The sequence below is a fragment of the Lepidochelys kempii genome, chromosome 2 (genome assembly GCF_965140285.1).
Source record: "Lepidochelys kempii isolate rLepKem1 chromosome 2, rLepKem1.hap1, whole genome shotgun sequence".
NCBI classification, from domain to species: domain Eukaryota; kingdom Metazoa; phylum Chordata; order Testudines; family Cheloniidae; genus Lepidochelys; species Lepidochelys kempii.
Window position 1 is genome coordinate 45691435 of NC_136381.1, and position 17778 is coordinate 45709212.

Genomic DNA, 17778 nt, shown 5'->3' on the forward strand with positions numbered 1-17778 from the left:
ATTGAATCAGGCTCTCTATACTGTACTTAACTTCAATGAAGTTCTGCATGCATGCTGGCAACCCGTCACATGGGGTTGGTAACTTATAAGTTCATTGGTTTACCAGCATTGGGAGGATCACTGACCTCAAAGAATATTTTCCTTTATTCAAAACCTAAGCATAGTTATTTAGTTGCACTGTGAAAATAATACATATTAATATGTGCTATTTGTAGTTTTTTTCCCATTGTTTATTTTTTGGAACTTATACACAGAATTTTCAGTGTGTGGATTTTTTTTCTTTAGGCACTGGAATGGTTTTCCTATTGGTTTTTATTACAACATTTTAAAATGTGTAGAATGTCAGCTGGCATCTCCTTCAGTACAGTAGCTAGAGGTTGATGACAACACTCAGTAACGAAGGCTTGCCGGATACCCTGTACTTTTCAGTGAGCAAAAAAAGGCTCTAATGGCAGGAAATTTGTATTGATCTTATTATTGATCTTACCCTAGCTTTGGTTTATGTGTCATAGAGATTTGTAATTATTTTAAAAAATCATAAAATAATTTCACGTTATGAAACTGTTTTAGAATTCTTTAATGTCCAGAAAATGTACCGGTCTGACTGGTTTTCTTTTTATTTGTAAGTATACATTCCTTTTTATAAGAGCATTAAGACACTCCAAGCAGTGCATTTCAAGGCCATTATTGTACTTAGTAGTTAGGGCATTATAAAAATAATCACTCATTTTTAGTGTCCCTATATCTACAATTTTCTGTTAGTTACAAAAAATGAGGTTTCATTATTTAACCCAGTGTATTGTACATCTATACTGAGAGTGGAGCAATATATGTCACAATGATTTGCTTCTAGAACATTTCAAGAACAAATGATGTCTCACCTTTGGAAGCGGAAAATCACTATAACTATAGTGCAGACAACTCCATACAATAGTCCCACGTTAGCAGCAAAGCAAACTGTAAATACATAGGTACTAACCCATATGCTCTTCAACGAAGGAAACAAAAGACACAGTTAGTTTAAGCTCTCCATAAAGCTGTATAATTATTTTTAATTGGGAATAAATATGTTTAAAGTTACCAGCAAGAGGCTTAAATTAGAACGATAACTAGAGATTGCAGCCAGACATCTCTGAACTGGCAAATGAGGAAAACTGAATTATCCATTAAAATTTTACCTTGCCCTCTGAGAACACAAATGATCTGACACTCTAACAAGTTTAGGGTCATGGAAGTCCATTTCTGAAGTCCTTGTAATGACATACATTGCTACAGTAGCAATGTTATTCAGGCTGAACACAACTTGGTTTTTGCCAAGGCTCTATACATTTCATTTTCCAGGTTGGCAAGTTAATGACAACTTGTTCACTGCACACATTTTAAAAAACCTGCCTCCTTTTACACAGTGCCACATGCAGTATGAACTAGGGGTTCTTTTTCACAGTGAAATAGGAAAGGAATTATAAATTAACACTTATTCTACTCTATAACTGGTTTAACGATCAGCAGAATGTGTAAACATGATTGCTCCTAATAATTAAAGGTCATTTGTAAAACTTTTGACAAAACGTATGCTCATCTATTGCAATATATGTTGGAAACTTAGCCAGGCTAAGTGAGTGATTCAGCGCATTACGTTTTAAAGGCCACATTTTTCAGCCAGGCCTCTCAGTAACTTCCAAGTGAGCACATGCAAACACAGATTCACAGGTACAAACACACTTTAAAAACTCCTACATTGGTACTCTTAAAAGGAGTCAGACTGTCCTGTCAGTTACACATGCACACTAGACAGTACCCAAATGTTAGAATTTGCAACAGTATTCATTCATTCATTCGTGTGCATGCAAGTGTAAACATTGTTCAAGAGCGCATATACATATTTACAGAGGCACAATAATGTCAAAAAGGAATTTTACACCTTCAGAAGTAGAGGCCCAGGCTGAAGATTTGCACCTCGGAACTGACTTTGTTTTCATTCTTAATGTAGGTCCAACAGCTCTGCTCTGTTATGAAACCCCAGAAAGTATTATGCTGCTCATGTCACAATTACTATAGAAGTTTGCTGGAGCATGGATCAAGCCAGGAGTGGTCAGAGATTGTTAACATCTTTTTTAAAAGTATATTTCACTGGTATGCAAAACTGTTGCCACATGTAACTGGGTCCTTCAATAAAGGGAGCAGAGTCAAAGGGCATCTGGACTGGTTACCTGCTGCCCAACGGGGCTCAAGGAAAGGCAGCGGGAACTTATAAAGGGGAGGACAGCTGTAGGTGGGCTAGGCCGACACCTGCAGACACTGCAGGGAATAAGAAGGTTCCTTCAGGGCCAAGAGTTAACAAGCATCAAAAAGGAAGCCTGTGGAGGAGGCCAAACTCCAGGGAAGAAGTGCCAAGAGAGCAGGAAGACAGACCCTCAGCGAGGAAGAACTGTGCCCAGTTTGGGATTGGGATGAAATAAACAAAATTTTAAAGAAAGGATAGGCCCTCAGGGAGGAGGGTGGGAGAGAATGCTGGGCAATAACAGCTGAGCCAGCTTTCTGGTCACTGAGCTTCAATTAAACACTGCAGAACAGACCTCGTTAAGAAGAACTGTACCTACCTAATGGGGGAGGGGGGGAAGAAAGGGGGTGGCGGAGAGCTGGGAGGCTAATTAAGCCACTAGGCAAAGAAAGGAAGTAGGGAGAGAGAGATTGATCTTCCCCGCTTACCTCTAGGGCTGAAGGCTCCCAACGTCTGTGGGAATAAGGCTGAATGGTGTACAAGGGTGGTGGGAATCAACATTGTAAATAAACTGCACTGGATGTTTTATCAGCCTGAAGGTCTCTGAGAAGTATGTGGACTTGAGCAGGGGCAGGAGCAAGTGAGCCTGCGACATGTGGGGGCTTGTCTGGGATCTTCGCCAGCACAAGGTTTTGTGGCCTGGATGATGGAGGAGACCTTGCAATGGCTGGTAAAACAGTAAGAAGAAATGCAGAAGACCCTGCAAAGATTTGAACAATCCCACCAACATGGAAAAGCAAGCTTTGCTTACCTGGCAGGCAGAGCAACAGAATAGCTTGCAAGATTTCATAAGGGAACAAACTAATGTGCAGCAGCAGCTCCTACAGAAGGTGGTGAGTCCCATGGTGGGGGATGATGCCTGGATACAGGGCCTAGGACTACATAAGATTGGCCCTGCAGGTGACCCTGATGCATTCCTGGGCACTTTGGAGAGGATCACTATGGGTGCAGGTTGGGACAGAGCAACCTGGGCTCTGCGGCTGGCTCCCTATCTGGCAAAGGAAGCCCAAGCGGCCTATATGGCTATGAGTGAGGAGCAGGCCAGGAATTATGAGGTGATGAGGGCAACCATCTTGGATCAGGTGAGTCTGTCCACTGAGAAGTACCACCAGAAGTTCTGATCCACAAGGTGGACTGGGCGTTTACAGGCCCAGGCATTCACCCAAGGCTTTATGGACTGGCCACCTGCTGGTTGAGACCAGATACCCAAGCAGTGGGGGAAATAATGGATGCTGTAGGGCTAGAACAGTTCCTTCAAGTCCTCCCCAAGAACCTGTGAGCGTGGGTTAGATGGCATCGACCAGGTAAAGTGGATTCAGCTGTGAAATTGACGGAGGAATACACAGGGCCAGACTTTTCTGGGAAAGAGGGACAACCGTATAAGGGTCTAGAGCTTGGGAGGAATACTGGAGAACACACAGCAGGAAGGGGTGTAGAGAGCAAGAAAGAAGAACCCCAAGGAGTTCTGGCTGGGGTTCAACCCGTTACATGTTATTAGTGTGGGTGACAGAGACACACAAAAAGGGACTGCCTGTATATGGACTGTGGTTTTGCTGAGTTTTGTGGCTGGGCTGGGACTAGGAGGAAACTCCAGCGTGGCCTTGTGGATACAGCCTCAGCTTGCTCCCTTGTCCAGAGGGAGCTGGCGAAGCCTCACTGTATGATTTCTGAAGCAACTATCCCCATGGACACATTCTATGTTCATTAGAGAAAAGACTGAGCCCATAGGAGAAACCGTATAAGCCCCTAGTCAACAGCACCCAAGCCAGGAGGAAAGGAGAGTTCCCCAGGCAACTGAAGGTGGGGGGTTGGGAATTAAGGAAGCCCAAGCTCCTTATTGAGGGACTGATGGAGTCATAGAATATCAGGGTTGGAAGGGACCTCAGGAGGTCATCTAGTCCAACCCCCTGCTCAAAGCAGGACCAATCCCCAACTAAATCATCCCAGCCAGGGCTCTGTCAAGCCTGACCTTAAAAACCTCAAAGGAAGGAGATTCCACCACCTCCCTAGGTAACCCATTCCAGTGCTTCACCACCCTCCTAGTGAAATAGTTTTTCCTAATATCCAACCTAAAACTCCACACCATCCTCCAGATCATTAAGGAAGATATTGAACAAAACTGGCCCCAGGACCAACCCTTGGGGCACTCCACTTGATACCGGCTGCGAACTAGACATGGAGCCATGGATCACTACCCGTTGAGCCCAACAATCTAGCCAGCTTTCTATCTACCTTATAGTCCATTCATCCAGCCCATACTTCTTTAACTTGCTGGCAATAATACTGTGGGAGACAGTGTCAAAAGCTTTGCTAAAGTCAAGGAATAACACATCCACTGCTTTCCCCTCATCCACAGAGCCAGTTATCTTGTCAAAGAAGGCAATTAGTCAGGCATGACTTGCCCTTGGTGAATCCATACTGACTGTTCCTGATCACTTTACTCTCCTCTAGGTGCTTCAGAATTGATTCCTTGAGGCCCTGCTCCATGATTTTTCCAGGGACTGAGGTGAGGCTGACTGGCCTGTAGTTCCCCGGATGCTCCTTCTTCCCTTTTTTTAAAGATGGGCGCTACATTAGCCTTTTTCCAGTCGTCCGGGACCTCCCCCGATCGCCATGAGTTTTCAAAGATAATGGACAATGGCTCTGCAATCACATCTGCCAACTCCTTTGGCACTCTCGGATGCAGCGCATCCAGCCCCATGGACTTGTGCTCGTCCAGCTTTTCTAAATAGTCTCAAACCACTTCTTTCACCACTGAGGGCTGCTCACCTCCTCCCCATACTGTGTTGCCCAGGACAGCAGTGTGGGAGCTGACCTTGTCTGTGAAGACTGAGGCAAGAAAAGCATTGAGTACATTCGCTTTTTCCACATCCTCTGTCACTAAGTTGCCTCCCTCATTCAGTCAGGGGCCCACACTTTCCTTGACTTTCTTCTTGTTGCTAACATACCTGAAGAAACCCTTCTTGTTACTCTTAACATCTCTTGTGGCACCTTAGAGACTAACCAATTTATTTGAGCATGAGCTTTCGTGAGCTACAGCTCACTTCATCGGATGCATACCGTGGAAACTGCAGCAGACTTTATATACACACAGAGAATATGAAACAATACCTCCTCCCACCCCACTGTCCTGCTGGTAATAGCTTATCTAAAGTGATCATCAGGTTGGGCCATTTCCAGCACAAATCCAGGTTTTCTCACCCTCCACCCCCCCACACAAATTCACTCTCCTGCTGGTGATAACCCATCCATGCCCTTCCACGGCATGCATCCGATGAAGTGAGCTGTAGCTCATGAAAGCTCATGCTCAAATAAATTGGTTAGTCTCTAAGGTGCCACAAGTACTCCTTTTCTTTTTGCGAATACAGACTAACACGGCTGTTACTCTGAAACTTAACCTCTCTTGTTAGCTGCAACTCCAAGTGTAATTTGGCCTTCCTGATTTCACTCCTGCATGCCTGAGCAATATTTTTATACTCATCCCTGCTCATTTGTCCAATCTTCCACTTCTTGTAAGCTTCTTTTTTTGTGTTTAAGATCAGCAAGGATTTCACTGTTAAGCCAAGCTGGTCACTTGCCATATTTACTATTCTTTCTACACATCGGGATGGTTTGGCCCTGTAACCTCAATAAGGATTCTTTAAAATAAAGCCAGCTCTCCTGGACTCGTTTCCCCCTCATGTTATTCTCCCAGGGGATCCTGCCCATCAGTTCTCTGAGGGAGTCAGACTGGTTTTCTGAAGTCCAGAGTCCATATTCTGCTGTTCTCCTTTCTTCCTTGTGTCAGGATCCTGAACTCGACCATCTCATGGTCACTGCCTCCCAGATTCCCATCCACTTTTGCTTCCCCTACTAATTCTTCCTGGTTTGTGAGCAGCAGGTCAAGAAGAGCTCTGCCCCTAGTTGGTTCCTCCAGCACTTGCACCAGAAAATTGTCTCCTACACTTTCCAAAAACTTCCTGGATTGTCTGTGCACTGCTGTATTGCTCTCCCAGCAGATATCAGGGTGATTGAAGTCTCCCATGAGAACCAGGGCGTGTGATCTAGTAGCTTCTGCAAGTTGCCGGAAGAAAGCCTCATCCACCTCATCCCCCTGGTCCGGTGGTCTATAGCAGACTCCCACCACGACATCACCCTTGTTGCTCACACTTCTAAACTTAATCCAGAGACTTTCAGGTTTTTCTGCAGTTCCATACTGGAGCTCTGAGCAGTCATACTGCTCTCCTACATACAATGCAACTCCCCCACCTTTTCTGCCCTGCCTGTCCTTCCTGAACAGTTTATATCCATCCATGACGGTACTCCAGTCATGTGAGTTATCCCACAAAGTCTCTGTTGTTCCAATCGCATCATAATTCCTTGACTGTGCCAGGATTTACAGTTCTTCCTGCTTGTTTCCCAGGCTTCTTGCATTTGTGTACAGGCACTTAAGAGAACTCGCTGATCATCCCTCTTTCTCAGTATGAGGCAGGAGCCCTCCCCTTTCGCGCTCTCCTGCTCATGCTTCCTCCCGGTATCCCACTTCCGCACTTACCTCAGGACTTTGGTCTCCTTCTCCCAGTGAACCTAGTTTAAAGCCCTCCTCACTAGGTTAGCCAGCCTGCTTGCAAAGATGCTCTTCCCTCTCTTCGTTAGGTGGAGCCCATCTCTGCCTAGCACTCCTCCTTCTTGGAACACCATCCCATGGTCAAAGAATCCAAAGCCTTCTCTCCGACACCACCTGCATAGGCATTCGTTCTCTATGCAGGCCTTTTCCTTCCACGGGGAGGATGGACGAGAACATCATTTGTGCCTCAAACTCTTTTATCCTTCTTCCCAGAGCTACGTAGTCTGCAGTGATCCGCTCAAGGTCATTCTTGGCAGTATCACTAGTGCCCACGTGGCAACAAGGGCACACTGCTGACTCATATCCAGCTTCTCATCTGCTGTAATCCCCAGGTCTTCAGGAAAGGGACCAATATGTATTTCTCTCTTAGTACAGAACCAAATGCAGTGGGGTCCAATCCTGACTGGGGCTTCCAGGCACTAAGGTAATACTAAGTAATAAATAATTAAGATACTTTAAATGTCTTTCTCCACTAGTGATGTCAATGGATTCTCTGAATCTTTTTGCTAGACCCTCTATTTGATAGGAAGTCAATATATAAACTGACACCAAAGCCTCCTGCTACTGAGGATGTTAGAGCAATCTAAAAGACAGTGGAAGGAACAAAAGCAGTATTTGATTTTAGGAAAGCTGGTGAGTGCACTTAGAACCCTCCTTTGACAGACTTCCATTCTTCATCTTAGTTGTAACAAGAGACACAGAAAGCTGGAGTGGATGAGCCAAAGCAATCATCCTCTTACATGTCAATCACCCTTTCCAAGGTTTATGTTGGCCATGAGTCAGTACTTTGTCAGTCTGGGTAGCACTCAGACTCTTAGAAAAGCAATTTTGTTGATAATCTGCTGGACATTCTAATTTATGGATTGTTGTAAGGGTCAACAAAGAAAACATAGAAACCTCAAAGATTTCTTTGGCAAGCCACTTTGAGAGAGATAGCAGAGGCTTATAATTTAACTACAGCATTCTTCAAACCTTAACAGTAACACATTCCACGTATGCAGTGTCATTGTAGCCGTGTTGCTCCCAGAATATTAGAGAGGGAAAGTGGGTGAGGTAATATCTTTTATTGGACCAACTTCTGCTGATCAGAGAGACAAGCTTTTGAGTCCCCATTAAATATACACTGTAGTTGTTTGATGACACCCTGTATGGGTTCCAGTGTGGAGTGGTAGGTGACATCTAGAAGGGTGCGGTTGGACAGGGTTTTATTTCTGTATTGATGCAGATCCTCTTGGGGTATTTGGGTTGCCTGTTTCATGTTGTGATCTACTTCTCTGGTGGAGTGTCCTTGTTTGGTGAACACGGGTTTGAGTGTGTTAAGGTGTAAATCTCAGACTTTCTCCTCAGAGCGTATTCTGTGCCTGGCTGTAGATAACAGATTTCTTGGGGTGGTTACTGGATCTATGAAAGTAGATGTGATGATCCATGCATTTCTTGTATATAGTTGTCTGTAGGGTTCCACTGTTGAAGCTAATCATGGTGTTCATGAAGTTGACACTGGTGTGGGAGTGTTCCAGTGAGAGTTTAAATGGATGGATAGTGGTTGTTGACATTGAGGTGGAAATCTATGAGGGTGTTTAAGTCATCTGTCCAGGGGATTGAAATATCATCGATGTATCTCAGGTATATTGTTGGTATAGTGGTACATTTGTCCAGACATTCTTCTTCAAGGTGGGCCATGAAGAGGTTGGCGTATTGAGAAGCCATCCAAGTACCCATGTCTGTTCCCATGGTTTGGACAAAGTATTCATTGGGGAATGTAAAATTGTTATGGGTAAGGATTAAATGAATGAGTTTGGTGATGTGTTTGAGGCAGATATCTGCGGGTTGTCTATTGTCTTGTAAATATTTGAGGCAAGCAGCTATGTCGACTTTGTGAGGGATGTTGGTGTAAAGGAAGGTGACATCCATGGTGTTAAGGATGGTGTTCTGAGGGAGGCTGTTAATGTTGCGAGGTTTGTGGAGGAAGTCAGTTGTGTCCTGAAGGAATCTGGCCCTTTGTGTGGTTTGTGGTTTGAAGATGGTTTCTATGAGTCCTGATATTGTTTCAGTAAGAGTGCCACGGCCAGATATAATGGGTCTGCCTGGGTTCCCTTGTTTGTGTATCTTGGGAAGCATGTAAAAGGTCCCTGGAGTGCGTTCCTGGGGGATGAGTTTGTAGAGTTTCTCTTGGAGTTGTTTGGGAACTGATTTGATGATATCCTTAAATTCCTGGGTAAATTGTGCTGAAGGGTCTTCTTTGAGTTCTTTACAGTAGGTGGTGGTGTCAGAGTGTTGTCAGTTGGTCTCGTAAATGTAATCATCACAGTTGAGGATTACGATGGCACCCCTTTTGGGTGTTGGTTGGATCACTATCTGGTAGTTGGATTTCAGGGACTGTATAGCTGTCCTCTCAGTGGTGGTGGAGAGATTGTGGTGGACGTGTTGTTTGTTAAAAATTTCAGTCAATTTTCTTCCTGAAGCAATCAATATAATGATCAAGAGCATGGTTTCACCCACTATTTGTTGTCCAATCAGATGATTCCATAGGCACCAACTCTGTGGGTGCTGTAGCCCTGGAGAACCCATGGGAAAAAAAAGTGGGTGCTCAGCACCCATCGGCAGCCCATGGACCAGTGCCTCCCCCTCCCACCGTGATCAGCTGTTCAGGAGTGGGGGGAGGGGGCAAGAAGAGGCAGGGGGAGGGCTTGGGGGATGGGGTGAAATGGGGGCAGAGCCTGGGGCAGAGTGGGGGTTGAGCACCCCTCAGGATCTGAGTAAGTTGGTGCCTATGTTTGATTCTTTTTTCTTATGATTGTCGATGGGACGTGGTAATTGTGAGTAATGTCATCACTGTTGTGCAAGAATTCTTTCAGGTGGAGCCAGGGGAAGAATTCTTCCAGTTTTCCACATGCTAGTATGGAATCAGGTTCTGTGGTGGGGCAGATGTTCAGTCCCTTAGAGAGTACAGATAATTCACCTCCAATTAGGGGTAGTATTGATAAACTGATGAGGTTTAGGTTTCGTGTAATGTCCACATGATGGGTACTGGTGCCATAGTTTCTCCTGGAGTTGGTGTTCTGTGGGTTGTGGAGTAGTTGTAGTTGGTTCAATTTTTTGTTTTTGTGTTGGATGGCTCTTGTCAGGGATTTTTTAATACATAGTTGTTTTGGATTTCTTGTATGACTTCCAGGTAACTTTCCTGATTTTTTTTCTTCCAGCATGATTTTTTGTTCAAGGTGGTTCCTTCCAGAGTATGTGAGGTGCAGTAAGTGGTTCCTCAGTTTTTCTGAAGTTCATCTGGAGAGCTGTTCAGCATATTTGGAGTTGTATGTAGTGGACAGAGGGTTACAGATGGTGAGACCTCTGGGAATAATGCTTTGTTTCTTGCATTTGCTCAGGAAGTAGATGTCACTGTTAAGTTTTGTTTCCTTTTTCTTCATGTTGTGGAGTTTTCATTTCAGATGGCAGAATTTGATATCTTCCATTGTTTTATGCAGTGTTGTTGTAGCCATGTTGATCCCAGGATATTAGAAAGACAAGCAGTCATGTGCCTCCTGATACTGGGGGGCACAAAAAAAGGGGGAGGACATGTGACCCCTCATGTGTTGTCTCTGGGAGGAACTTCAAGCCCCACCTCCTGGGCCAGGGCAGCCAGTCCGCCGGCTCCTTGGAGGCTGGGGCCATAGAAGCGGGAAGCACGTGCCTCTGGTCCCAGCCCCAGCCTGGGGAGACTCGTAGCTCCCCCCAGAGCTTGCAGACACCTCAGTAGGGGAGGTACAGGGTGCAGACAATGCCCTTACTTCTGGCTGAGCAGAGGCTAGGGAACCTGCTCTAGGTGCCTTCCCCAGCAACCCCCAACCTGACTCCCAGCCTGGGACCTCAGCACTCTCCCCACCCCACCAGAGGTACCTGTAGGGGGCTCTGTCCTTCTCCCACTGTGCCCTCCCTTCTCCCCAGCTTGCTTGACTGCTCTCCGTGGCAGCTGGGCCCTGGTGGGGAGCAGGATGGAGCCACTTCTCACGCCAGCTGAAGGTGGCCACTCCGGATTGCTGACTCTGCACAGCGTGGCAGCTGTCTGAGAGACAGCCCAGCAGGGGAGACGGTGGCGGCCCGCCCTCTCCACTCCCTGCCCAGGCTGGCTGCCAGGGACAGGGGTCAAGCAAGCCAGAAACATGCCAGGATGTGGCTTTGTCTTGCTCGGCCCATCCCCAGCAGCCAGGCCTGGGTGGGGAACAGCAGGGGTGGGCTGCTGCCGCCTCACCAACCAGGTTCTCACAGGCAGTCACCACATTGCACACAGCAGCGGCCATCCTCAGCTGGTATGAGAAGCGGCTGATCCCACACCTTCTGCTCCCTACCCAGGCTCAGCTGCCAGGGACAGGGCCAAATGTGCTGGGGAGGTGGGGGGAGGCAGGCGTGGCAGGAAAAGGACAGAGCCCTCTCCCTCCCCCCGCAGGCTGAGCAGAAATCTGGGGTGGGGGGCACTGGACCCTCATGTCCCCCATATGCGTTGCCAATAGTGAGGATCTTTTATTGGACCAACTTCTGCACGTGAGAGAGAGAAGCTTTTGAGCTTACATGGAACTCTTCTGCAGGTCTGGGAAACTAACTCAGTGTCACTGCTAAATACAAGGTGGAACAGATTGTTTACCTTAGTAAAAAGAAAAGGAGGACTTGTGGCACCTTAGAGACTAACCAATTTATTAGAGCATAAGCTTTCGTGAGCTACAGCTCACTTCTTCAGATGCATATCGTGGAAACTGCAGCAGGCTTTATATATACACAGAGAATATGAAACAATACCTATTCCTACCCCACTGTCCTGCTGGTAATAGCTTATCTAAAGTGATTTCCAGCACAAATCCAGGTTTTCTCACCCTCCACCCCCCCACACAAATTCACTCTCCTGCTGGTGATAGCCCATCCAAAGTGATAACTCTTTACACCTTTGGATGGGCTATCACCAGCAGGAGAGTGAATTTGTGTGGGGGGGTGGAGGGTGAGAAAACCTGGATTTGTGCTGGAAATCACTTTAGATAAGCTATTACCAGCAGGACAGTGGGGTAGGAATAGGTATTGTTTCATATTCTCTGTGTATATATAAAGCCTGCTGCAGTTTCCACGATATGCATCTGAAGAAGTGAGCTGTAGCTCACGAAAGCTTATGCTCTAATAAATTGGTTAGTCTCTAAGGTGCCACAAGTCCTCCTTTTCTTTTTGCGAATACAGACTAACACGGCTGTTACTCTGAAACCTGTCTTTACCTTAGTAGTTAACACATATTTCAAGGGACCATTCAAGGTGAAGTGGCCCATTAACACCCATCCAGTCATAAGGAGGAAAGGAAGGGCAGAGGGGAAGTAGCTGGTGGGGAAGGGGGCATTATTAGTGGGTTGCAGCAAATTGTTGTAATAAGCCATAAATACAGTGTTTCTGTTCAATCCTTGATTTTTAGTATCTAGCTAAGTTATGAATTTAAGCTCCCAGGCTCATCTTTTGAAAATGTTGTACAGGTTTCTTTTGAGGATTGGGACTGACAGATCAGATGGTAATTACAAACTGATTGTTTAATCATTTATTCTAGTATCTTTCCAGGTAACAAAGTTAGTCTGACCTGTCTATAATTCCCCAGGGTCCGATTTGTTCCCCTTTTTATGAAAAAGAAAGATAATAATTTGACATAATATCTAATATTCTATTTCCAGATACTGTATTTGCCAAACCAATGAGCATAACAATCTTGACTTCTATGTTACATGAAACACACCCTTTTAAATGCTCTTTATTCACATCTGTTCCAAAAGGACAGTTGCTAATTATTTCTAAATGTTTTTAGTATAGTTCCTATCTTCAAAACACTTAAAAACCTAGGCAATAGACTGTTTTCATTTCCAATATACTGTCAATTGCTGCTGGGATCCAATACATTCCAAAATAAGCACTAATTGTAGTCACTCATATTACTTGGGTCTTGGTGGGTCTCCTCAAACAATTCTATTATTTAAGCTCAGCACTTCCATTTACAAAAGAAGACAGTCTTTCAATTTGAATTGTACTATCTAGAGCAATATTCTTTACCATTTCATTTTAAAGACTGAACAGAGGTGATGATACAGCTAGCCAAAGATGAATTATTGTTCTAATATATTCAACAAACAAGAATCCAGAGATGGAATCAGCATGGAAATTATACTGTTCCATACACAAGCCTTCTTGGTTCCTTTAGGAGCTAACAGAACTACTGACAAGCCTGGCACTGGAATAACCTAAATTATTCTCCTAGGAGACTTCAACACATATGCTGACAACACCCACATCCCAATGGCTCACGACCTCATGTCCACAATGGTAAGCTTGAGATTCTCCAAGACACATTCCACGCATATTCACAGCTGAATACACTCTTGATTTTATCTTAACATTAGTGATAGATAACCTGGGTGTAATAACCATGCTCGTAGCCTTGTCCGACCTTCACTTCATCTAAACAGGTTTCAGAGTAGCAGCCATGTTAGTCTGTATCTGCAGGAAGAAAAGGAGGACTTGTGGCACCTTAGAGACTAACAAATTTATTTGAGCATAAGCTTTAAGTGAGCTGTAGCTCACGAAAACTTATGCTCAAATAAATTTGTTAGTCTCTAAGGTGCCACAGGTCCTCCTTTTCTTCTTTCATCTAAACAGATATCAAAGATTTCTAACCTTGCCACAAGGGAAAAAGAATCAACCAGGCTAATCTGCCTCTGAAAGATTATGAGACAGGTGAGCTTCCAGAATATCCTGGTCGAAAACACCATCTAGTCATTAAAATAACGTGTTGATGGAATAATTATATAGTCTCCTACCGATTGACATCAATTTACTTCTCCAGAAATACAACCTCTCTCCACATCATCCACACAGACCACTTGGGATCTCTGGCAACCAGTATCAAGTATATAAAAGACAGACTAGAATGTAGGTCGCACAACACAGGCCCAGAACTTTACCACTTGCAGCACACAGAATTCATAAAAGACTAAGCCACACCTGTGGATGAGACCCAGCGATCCTCCTCCTCCGTTAGTCTGAAAATTATCACCCAGCTGAACTATCCCTAAAAGTTATCAATCCAGACTTTTAATGCAACTCCTGTGAACAGCTCCTGCCATCTGAGATCCTATTTCCCTGAAGAGACCAGAAGAATCTAAGATGGCCTCCCATAAACAGAACAGAAGGATGCAACCATTAACACTCTTTAACGGAATTACATACAATGATCACAAACAGACTTTTGAAACGTTTCAAGAGATATCCAAACCAATAGCTATAATATAGAATCTTGTAAGGAACTGCAGTTCCACTGCCGGGCAAAGATATACAATGTCTCCCTAAGAAAGGGAAATCTACTGGCCCTCCTGAAACATGTGATAATCAGACCAACACTCAACAAATCACGTCAGCCATGTTTGCTCTGAATATTTGATAGGGATTTTTTGCTGTGAATACTAGTGTCCTGTTCTGATTTCTATTAGAGTATGACTGCATTACTTTTTGTTTCACCAATCTGTTCCATTTAGGGTGACCATACAGAAAGTGTGAAAAATCGAGACGGAGTGGGGAGTAATAGGCACCTATATAAGAAAAAGCCCCAAATATCTGTCCCTATAAAACAGGGACATCTGGTCACCCTAGCTCCATTTCACATTCCTTTCTATGGAGTCTTTTATTTTAACCAAACAAAATCTGTTTTACTCTGCAAACGGGAAAGCATCTACCATATCTAATACTATTTTCATCTGAATTAAGATCTATGCAACATCATTAGAAGCACACAATATCTATTTCCACATCTTTTGTACTTTTATTTCTATATGTCCTGTATAGTTTTCATTCCACGTACCAGGGTGGAATACCAGATTTTTTTACACTTCCATACCAGCAAAATTGTGTTGACTAGCTAACCTAGGGATTTGTATACATACAAAATTGGACATTCTAAATCCATTCTGATTAAGCAGGTCTGACTGCATAAACTTTTTTCATCTTAAATTATGCTTTATCCTTAATAATTTGCCAAAATTCCATTCCTGTTTCTTATAAAGGCAATTAAAATGTCAAATGCTGCTATTTTGTGATTGAGAAAATAAGCTGGCAGTATATAAAAAACTGGCTTGCACTGGCATATCTGTTTTCAGCCTAAAGCAGTATTAAGGTTTTGTTTAGCAAGCATGTGTTTAAGCCTCCGTCTGGAAAACATCCTTAGGTTACATTTCACTTACCCAATCTATTTTATCCACATTCCAATATTTTTTTAAATCACGGAACTGCATTAGCATTCCCTTTAGACCTACAACAATGATACTTGCTAGAACACACTGAAAAAGAAGAAAAGGGAAAAGGCTATTAGGGAATTGCTAGGTAGCAACATTGGCATTTTTCTTAAATTAGTAACTGATATTATAAATTAATCCTAGAAATACCAAGGAAAATGTTTCAAAAATGTAATGAGTACAGATATCAAGGGCACAGGCACCAGACCCGCTCCCCTCACCTTAACAGACCATATAGGAGAGGCCCTGGACTGAAGAAGACAGGAACTTCTGAAGAGAAATACCAGGCCCATCTGCCTTAGTAGCAGCAGGCCCACATTCTGTTGCTGTCTGGGGAGGGTCTCCGGAGCAAAGGAGCTAGTAACTTCCAGGCACTGATATGATTCCTGCCCTATTAAGCAGCAATCCCACTCCTCACAACCTTCTGCAGAAGGGTCCTGGAGTGGAGAATCCAGAGACTTAGCAGGCAGAGTGGAGATACCAGGCCAACCCTGCATTAGTCTTTTTAATTTATGGGCCTCAGAGCAGGAAGGAGGAGGACTGAATCAAAACAGGAATAGGAAGGGATAGACTCAAAATATGGAGGTAGGAAAGGGGGAATAAGAAAGATTCAAAATAAGGGTAATAGGATAGAGTTAAATAAAAAAGGAAAAGGGCAAAATGCTAAAAGAAAACCACCACAAACAGGAAAACAGGCAAAGGTTAAAATACAAGCTACACACACATAAAGGAAACCAGGAAATGATTAAAACAAAGCCACATGGTGCATCCCTTATCCAGTGGCTCAGAATGCAAATTATGTAATTAGACTTTAATCTATTTCAGGTCTGGACCCCATATGTGGAAAGCACCTTGCACACCTATGGCACTATATCAACAATAAAACACTGTAAAAGTAAGACATGGCTGACCCCAAATACCCAATATGAACACCCTCAAACTTTGGAGAAGTTTGGATGTGAATTTTAGTGGCTTTGGCCTTTCTCTAGTAATGATTTGGTGTTAACTTACAACGTTTATGGCTAGATATTTTACATGGTAAACTCTATTTGGACTATCCACCTCTCAGTGCAGGAGAGACTGAGTTATTTATCCATAATTCCTTGTACAGCAAAACAAGAACAGTTCATAACTTTCTGTAATAAAGGTTAGATCACTGGCTACTAGCTTCAGTGTGGGACAAATTTATTTGTAAAGCAAAATCACGAACATTCTGTGCTGCAGTAAACTTGTGCAACTACTTTGACTTCAGTGGAGCTATGCCAATTTACGTGAGCTAGAATCTGGCTCCATATATTTAGACCAATGACAGATCAAAATTAAGTTAAAAGAAAATATTTCCCAACACAAAGGAATTTGGGGGTAATCTAGGTATTTTAAGACTTTCAGAGGTGTATTCTCCTCTTTCTATTATGCCATTAACACTAGTGTTTATGGGAGCTGTGTATTCATTTCAAAAGGAGGACCATCTTCTATGAAAGACGTATATGTTGTTTGGAAATGTGCAATGAAACTTCTAAAAAATAAAAACAAGTACTGTACCATGGGCAGCCAGTATAGCATTGGTCCTATTGCATAGATCACCACAAGTATCAAAATACAAGATATAAGGCAAGCCACCTAAAAACAAACAAACACAGGGAAAGCACAATAATGTTTTTCAATATTTATAGCCAATTGAAAGTCAGTTGAATATGCTGGGTTTGTCAGAAATGGTCAGAATAACAGAACATTATAAACACAAAAGATAAAGGAGACAGGCTAGAGATTTTGGCTATCAAATCTGTGGATTGGAACCATGTGTGGATAATTTAAATTTTCACCTCTGGTGGATTTCCTCTAGCCACTAAACGCACAAATATCTGGATCAGATATCAACAATGGGCTTGGTCTTGATGTCAGATACATAGGCACAAACCACTACATGACCTGTAAAATCAGCTACTGAAATGGTGCATGTGTGTGCAGTAATTTCACAAGATCTGCAGTAATGTATGCCCATTCTGTACTTGTATTTATGGTAACATGCCCTTCATTTTGTGTCGTTTCACAAAAGTTTATCCCTACATTGAACAATGCAACAGTGATATTTGAAGAACTCTAGATCTGTTAGTTGTTTTTTGAATAGGAGGAGCTCTTTTCTTCTTTTATTAGGAGAAAACATTTCCCTTGTACGATCAGGTATCAACAAAGATTCCTGTATTATCACTGAAGTATTTTACCTTTGGTTGATGCATCAGTAAATCATAATCCCCAATATCAGAAAGTTAACGGTTTATGCAGGAAACATGAATCTAGATAAATGCATGTATTATCACATAGTGTTAATCTGGTGGAAAATTACAAAACAAAATAATCCTGTTTTAACAGTAGGAATATTTTAACAGTAGGAATAAAACCTCAAAATGTACTCTAGATCTCAATCAAATCCTCTCCAGGTTTTGGTGATAAATATATGCCTGCTTGCTTTATTATGATACTAATAGTGTGTGTTTTTATTAGAGTTATCAGAGTACAATTTAAGAGATGATTTCACCAAAAATAAAATGTCAGGGAAAAGAGAGGTAAAAGACAGATGCCAGTATCACTTGAGGGAATAT

General features: G+C 43.2%; 1 protein-coding gene across 3 annotated transcripts in view; it reads right to left on the bottom strand.

Moving 5' to 3' along the window:
• SLC26A7 (solute carrier family 26 member 7) overlaps positions 1-17778 on the bottom strand; it is a 795743-nt gene that overhangs the window by 707308 nt on the left and 70657 nt on the right. For 2 of the 3 annotated variants that reach the window (XR_013635291.1, XM_073330600.2), the window contains exons 9-11: positions 16721-16798; positions 15128-15223; positions 882-988 (exon numbers count right to left, since the gene is read on the bottom strand). Coding sequence is in view for 2 of the 3 variants with exons in the window: in XM_073330600.2 (XP_073186701.2) it covers positions 882-988; positions 15128-15223; positions 16721-16798 (281 nt within the window). In the remaining variant the exon portion in view is untranslated. The remainder of the gene's footprint in view (positions 1-881; positions 989-15127; positions 15224-16720; positions 16799-17778) is intronic. The other variant, XM_078851484.1, reaches the window with a different exon arrangement.